The sequence below is a fragment of the Phytophthora sojae genome (assembly GCF_000149755.1).
Source record: "Phytophthora sojae unplaced genomic scaffold PHYSOscaffold_36, whole genome shotgun sequence".
NCBI classification, from domain to species: Eukaryota; Oomycota; class Peronosporomycetes; order Peronosporales; family Peronosporaceae; genus Phytophthora; species Phytophthora sojae.
Genome location: NW_009258150.1, coordinates 26,704 through 33,619, shown reverse-complemented (window position 1 = coordinate 33,619; position 6,916 = coordinate 26,704). Strand labels below are relative to the sequence as shown.

General features: G+C 54.0%; 2 protein-coding genes across 2 annotated transcripts; one reads left to right on the top strand and one right to left on the bottom strand.

Moving 5' to 3' along the window:
* On the top strand, nucleotides 1-2,355 carry PHYSODRAFT_358115 (hypothetical protein). The gene is made up of 3 exons (XM_009541824.1): nucleotides 1-1,606; nucleotides 1,738-1,993; nucleotides 2,068-2,355. The coding sequence occupies exons 1-3, from the start codon at nucleotides 1,132-1,134 to the stop codon at nucleotides 2,069-2,071; spliced, it is 735 nt and encodes a 244-aa protein (XP_009540119.1). The 5' UTR covers nucleotides 1-1,131; the 3' UTR covers nucleotides 2,072-2,355.
* A 3,273-nt stretch (nucleotides 2,356-5,628) lies between these two features.
* Nucleotides 5,629-6,177, bottom strand: PHYSODRAFT_433374 (hypothetical protein; the record flags this gene model as incomplete). Its single annotated transcript, XM_009541823.1, has 3 exons — nucleotides 5,629-5,852; nucleotides 5,943-6,012; nucleotides 6,094-6,177. Coding segments are annotated over 3 exons (378 nt in total), but the record flags the coding sequence as incomplete, so codon positions are not given.
* Nucleotides 6,178-6,916: the final 739 nt, after the last annotated feature.

Genomic DNA, 6,916 nt, shown 5'->3' with positions numbered 1-6,916 from the left:
TCATCGGCACGAAAGCAGGCGCACAACAAGCTGCTGAGAAGGACGCCACCACTCAAAGAGCAGCACTGAAGGTTCATAAGAAGTGACCTCGGTTTTCTGAGGGCCATTGACCTCTGCAAGGCCAAACTTGAAGCTGTTCTTGAAGCTGCGATCTCTTTGAATGCATTTTGCGCCCTAATCTTAGCCTGCGAGGCTCGTAGGCTAAGAGTCTTACCCGTAGCCCGCGTTGCGATTGTGCGATCAGCCAGCCAGCCAGCCAGCTGGCTGGCCAGGCCAGCGCAGCTAAATGCAGCACAGTGCAAGGAGAGCTCTCAATTACTGTGTGTGGGATCAGATCTGCTATCCAGTGCTGACTGTTAAGCGGACATGGAGTTCTCGTGGCCGTTGTACACACACCGCCAGTTAGGTCAGTACAGGTGAAGGTCGAGCTATTTACGGCTGAAGACCTGGTCTCCACCAGGTAACCACAGCGAAACGCCGAAGCGAAGGGCTCGAGAATGGGAGCCAGGCCACCAACACGCACCCGCACCACGTAGACGCTCAGAGTCGAGATGACATTCGACCCCGCTTCGACGCCTTGCATGCCCAGTCCAAATTCATCGGAGGAAACGGTTGGCGGAGGGCAGCGAGCCCGGAGGAACGCGCGCCAATGGCAGGCGAGACGCCTGATTTCACCAGATCGGCGTGGTGGCATTTGTATCTTTCGGGGGTCGACCTTTCTGAGGACATCGAAGGGGGGCGGCTCAGCCTCATGCACTCGGCCGTTATTGCGCACACATCGACACCCAGCTAGCTCCATTTTCTCCCGTGGCCAGCTCACCGCCCTCACTCGTCCGCTTTTCGCCGCCAAGCGCATTTTGGTCCGACCGCTCCCCTTTCGTCGTAAATAATAAGGCAGAGTGGGACCTGGCCGAATGAGGCGCGTCTCTGGCCCGCCGCAGCCGATAGTGGGACCTGGCCGAATGAGGCGCGTCTCTGGCCCGCCGCAGCCGATCCACGGACCAAATAATTTCGAAGGCGCCGCGGTACCGTGAAGAGACCGACCGACATGGCCTCATTCGCCGAGCGAGCTTGAGCTTGAGGCTTGGGCTGCCCTTCCTGACAGACCACCGAGGCTGGAGACGGATCTCAATGGAGCTGAGCGACTTTGACAGGGCGTTGCAGCCGCCAGACGCGCTCGAGCCGGAACCGGCCACGCCGCCGCCCGACGAGCACAAGTTCGCCCTGCCCTTCATCCTCAACGTGCCGGCCGCGGCCGCATCTGTGGGCGCCATCAGCTCCAGCGGCAGCGCGACGCAGCTCAGCAAGGAGGAGAAGAAGCGCCGCCGCACCTGCAAGCACGAGGGCTGTCGCAACTACATCGTGCACAAGGGGCTCTGCTGTCGCCACGGGGTGAGTCTCTGTCTCTCTCTTTGTCTGTGTCTGCGTGTGGGACTGCTTAGTCAGCCACGTGGGGTCCGTCCCGGGGCCGTGGACGCGATGGTGACACTCACGCGGACACTTGTTACTGGCCCCTCTGTCCACTGTGGCTCGCAGGGCGGCAAAAAGTGTACGCTGGAGGGCTGTTCGACCAGCGCCAAGCACCGCGGATTGTGCTGGAAACACGGTCAGTTGGACGCAACAAGAGGCTACTTCCAGTGCTATTGCCGACCGACTGGACGGCCGACTCGGAGCAGGGCTGACAGGACGCTTGACTGTGGTGTCTGTGTCTGTCTTGTAAATGTTGCTGTATGCTAGGCGGCTCTGTAAAGTGCAAGGAGGTCGGCTGCGACAAGAAGGCCAAGGCGCGAGGGCTCTGCTGGGCCCACGGCGGAGGCACCAAGTGCCGCAACACCGGGTGCGCCAAGGTGGCCGTCTCCAACGGATTCTGCTGGGCGCACGGCGGCGGCAAGCGCTGCGAGGTCAAGAACTGTATCAAACCGGCATACGAACGCACGCACAACTTGTGCGAGAAGCACTTTGTGCAGTTGCGTCACGCCAACTACTATGAGCTGTGCGTACGATTGGGTTGAGTCTCGTAGCCTTGTCCTCCCAGGCTGACGCAGTCGTGTCGTGTGTATTTGCCAGGTGAATTGATGCAAGTCGAGAGGAGAGGAAGGCTCGATAGACATCAGAGTGCGGCTGTGACAGCAGCTTGGAGCGAAAGAAGCTACCAGAGCGTTGATCAGACTGCATACGACAGCGACCAGCGGAAGAGGTTGCAGCAACTACGTCGCAGGATCCCTCATTAGGCGGACGTTCACCTGCTTCACTGCACGGTGTAAGCACTAAATAGCTTGCTCAAACGACATCTATGTCGTTAGATTACTGTTTGCCAAGACGTAGAAATACAGACTGGAGTGATTGAGACTGGCGAAGAAAGCGACCGCCGTGGCAAATCCTTTCCTGTAGTTGAAGTGGTAAGTTAGCTGTCGGAAGGTTTATCGATTCAAAACTGTCAAATCTCGAGTTGCAAAATAAAATCGACAGCGCACGACAATATGGAACGTCGCTTTACCAAACCTATGAACCGCTGGACGAAACAAACAAGTCAGCGCATTTACAGGGCGTCGTGCCACAGAAGACGCAACGTTTCGTTGCCCATGAATCCTTCTCACGTTGAGAATGCCAACTCTAGTGAAAGAACAAGTTCTCTGCTTCAAGGGTACCTTCCATTTCATGCATTGGCGTCAGATTCTGACTCAGAACGAACGTCCTTGTGCACCTTTTTGTTAGCTGCCCCGATGCCATACACGCACATGAGTGAGATGTCAAACATGTATGGTTCAACTCTCGATAGTGTTGATGTAGTCATAAAGCAGTGCTGGTTTGAACGTGGTAGGAAGCACCGACAATGCAGGCCGCTCTGCCTTCGCCTATGATAGAACATAGATTTATTCAACTGTTCACCCGTGAAGCTCCTACAACGTCGTCGTTCTCTGTTGGTCGCCTACAGAACGCTTGCGCATTCCATCCACTTTATAAATCAAAAATGGAAATGACGTGATAAACATGCCCCCTCACTCTCGAAAATTAATTAAATAATTGCCGATACCGATGAATTTGGATGGGGGGCCCCGGGGTCCCGCCAACTGTTTCATATTCCCCGTTAACCATGCACGCATATATCAAACGAGCTCTGGGTTAGTACCTGCGCGCCACTTTCTGCTTTATACCCCACAACGACCCTGCGTACATTAACTCTCGCAGACAGGTACACGATGTTATCATGAGGAAAACAATCGAGGTGCCGAGCTCACCCGTGCAAGTTGTAGATTACGGCAATACGAATAAGTTAAGGGCAGCGTTGCAGATTGCTCAAACGGCCCCAACTGTATGAAGCGGTCATGAACTCGCCGGAGCATCGGCGGCGGATATTTATGAGCAACAAGATTGCGGCATGGTCTGTGGACGAACGACTGGAGAAATCAGGTCTACATTCTTGACTAAAAGTTCGTGAGCGCCCTTTTCGTCACCTTATCCCCAGTCGGGCACTTTGCTAGGACAAACCGAAAAAATGCTAGGACAAATCCGAAATTCACGGACGTAAAGTATAGTGTACCATACAAAGTCGTGCTGAGCACGAGGAAGCTCTGAAATTTCTAGTGCGACGTTGGCATGGCTAGAAAGCTACATCGTGAGAGGTAGCAACGATGAATAGTGTAGGAGGGCAACAGAACAGCAAAAGCTAGTTATTCTCACTTACTACTGATTCGTAATACTGCACTAAGTCCTCGGGTTTGTCCGTCGTAGTCGCCTCTGCGGCAGTGGCGATAGTGTCATTCACTAGCGTGGTGCTGAGCATCGTGGCGCAATTGTTCTCCACGTAAGTATTGATGGGGTTCTTGCACAGCGCCTCGAGGTCTTCTTGGGTGTGGATGTTGGCCGTCGCTGTGGCCCACGAGATGGATATTCTTGATGGACCCGTCCGCGTACTCCTCGCCCCTTTCCGGGTAAAGCCCGTAGCAGGAGTCGTAGTTGACCGAGCGGGCTGCGCCGTAGTGCGTGACCCCACATTTGATCTGCGTGCGAGAGCCATGAGCATGAGCCTCGCAGCTGCTACGATGATAGGCCCCAACACCCAGCTTTGGGTTGCTCAGACCTTCGCAGAACGCGAGCATCTCCTCGACCACCATGTTCTCGCCAGGCCGACGCGCCCGATACGGCGCGTGGAGATGGCGCCACGGTGGACACGAAGGAGAAACGCTGCCCGGGCAGCCCACGCGCGGTTGACCTTGTTGACCACGGCCTTGGGTTGGGCTTGCGCCTGGAATTTTCAGGGCTCGGACCCTACGGGATAAATAGGAAGTTGCATTTATCCCAAGAAAAACCCACGCCATAAATTACCGTATAAATTACTTACGGATGCGGGTTGCGCGAAGATGGACCAGGGTCAACATTCACGTGGATGATTCATAACGGCAAGATGTATACGATATAACGGGTTTTACAAACTGCTCTGCATCGATAACTGCGTATTGTGTAGTCTTATCTATAAAATGTCCGGACAATCAGACCCTTTAAATTACGAAGCCTGTGTTTTTTTATCAAAAAACTCTATTTATGAAGTTTGAGAAATGGGTGACCCGTACAGCAGATGTAGCATTCAAGCAAAGAGGGCGTTTGCTATAGTCTAATATATTCAAACAGCGCGGAAAGTGGTATCACCGGTAGACTCTGAAATAAATTTCAGAGAATATTTGTCCTAGAACAACATCAGCGTAAGCAAGCAGAACAGGCAAAAAATGGAGAAAAGTCAACACAGAGCAGTGGCGGATGGAACAGGTTCGTGAAGGCGGTGTGCAAATGACACAAATGGGGCAGCCACTAATGCGAAATAACTTTGCTAATCATGGATATATTGTAGGAGCGGTCCGTCTAGGACAAAATTTGTGGTACACTATATTGAAATCAAGTAAAAACCGATTTTGTCCTCCCGTTTGTCCTAGCAAGAGGGCCGACTGGGGTTATCGTAACGGGCTGATCGTATTCTGGTGGTGTCGAAGGTCCGTCTAACAGTGCGCCTGTCAGACGCCACTATCGATCTGTCGCCTTAAAGAATATAATAGCACGGTTTGAGTTTGGACATTTGAGCGTGGCGTTCATACTCCAACCCCCGTCAAGTCTTTCCTAGAAGCGCAAGGTGGGTCTTGACAAGATGACGGTCTCATCAAACGCGCAAGCTGACTCCGATAAACTAAGTTATGCGTTTTGTGGGTTTACAGGTATGGAACTACGATTGCTCGTTCAAGGCCGAAGGAACAAGTGACGACTTTATCAGCAGTCGCTCAGTTGAAGTTGGTTAACGAGGGAGTGGAGTTTCTGTGTTCGACGAGCCTCGTTTGCTGGATTACCTACTCGAAGGTGCGTACAGGGGGGGGGGGCTCTCTGTCAGTACTACATGCTCCCGAAGCTCCATTCTCACAAGGGTAAATCGAAGATCGGCATAGGTGTGTCTGTTAACAGGGGCACCCCGTTGACACCAATGCAGGCGAGTACGTGGACTGTATGCTGAACTTGAAAGCATTTAACGGTGGATGATTTACATGCAATTTAGTTCCGTTGCCATTGCATTTTCTTGTATATATTGCAGGAGCCTCGCCGCGCCCGTCAAACGTGCAAGATCTCTCTTCCATCCTTCAGCTGATCGTGATGCTTGACGCAGTAGTTGTGTGTGCGTTCGTACGCAGCCTTCTTGCAGCCTTCGTACGCGCACCGCTTCCCTCCTCCGTGTGCCCAGCAGCAGCCGTTCGACACGGCCACCTTCGTACAAAGTGGCGTCGAGCACTTGGTGCCTCCTCCATGCGCCCAGCACAGACCCCGCGATTTCCCTCGGCGCTCGCAGCCTTCCACAACGCACTTCACAGACCCGCCTTGTTAATTCGTCGATCAACCAGAAAAAAATGAACACCTAAGTCGCAAACCACGAATGATAATGTAATTGCAGGACTGCTCGTACTCACCGTGACGCCAGCACAGCCCCGCGTTCTTGGCACTGGAGCGACATTCTTGGACGGAGCACTTCTTGCCGCCCTGCAGCAATGTGCCACAAAGGTTGAAATAAGTATCTGCACACCCCTATCGTATTACCTTTTATGCAAGCAAGCAACTCACCCCGTGGCGGAAGCAGAGGCCCTTGTTGATGATATAGTTGACGCAGCCGTCGACCTTGCACTCTCGAGAGCGCCGCTTCTCCTCGTAGCTGAGGGTCCTCCTGACCTTGGGCTTGGACTGGCTGCTCAGATTGGGGTCTACCTTGACAGGCGTGGGGGTGTTTGCAGCAGCCTGATTCTCACTCGAGATCGGCGGCGTGGTGAGCGGCGACTCAACCGCATCGGATCCCCAGTGGTGGCTGAACGCGGATACGTCGGTGGTGTTCATGATGAAGCCCAAGGAGGCCTTTATGCTGGCTCGTCCCAGCTGGGAGCCGGTGCCTGCCCCCGTCCACGAGGCTTCCACTGCGTTGACAGGTGCACGGAGCATGGTGCGACGCTCGAATTAACAGCGGGGTACAAGCGACGCGTAGCGTGCGCGCGGGGCTGCAGAAGAGGAAATAAGCGCCGAGTTCTGGCGGGTGGGAGGACTGCAGAGGTCGAAATAACCGTCCGGCCCCCATTGTACGCGCACGTCCGTCGAAAGGGCAAGCGGTACCCACCGCAGGCCCAACCGCTAAACGAGTACCATCTCAGTGGGTTCAGCTGCGACTACAGAAATGAGTTCGGCTTTCAGAGTTTTACAGTAAAAAAAATACCAGCAATAACATTCGATCTTCATCAAGTTCCTTCACATCCACGCCACTGTCTTCAGACGCCTTCCCCCGCCTCAGAGATCGTTTGGGTTTTCTCGCAGCTTCAGTCACTCGACGCCCTCCGTCAAACTCCGTGGAGGCGACGCTGACCAGCGGAGACTGATCGATGGCAGTAGCGCATGTCGCCAG

What these genes read in the sequence shown, in the direction of transcription:
- PHYSODRAFT_358115 (XM_009541824.1), top strand. Translation starts at nt 1,132, where the DNA reads ATGGAGCTGAGCGACTTTGACAGGGCGTTGCAGCCGCCAGACGCGCTC. An exon ending in CGGATTGTGCTGGAAACACG is followed by an intron (nt 1,607 to 1,737) that starts GTCAGTTGGACG and finishes GCTGTATGCTAG; the next exon opens with GCGGCTCTGTAAAGTGCAAG.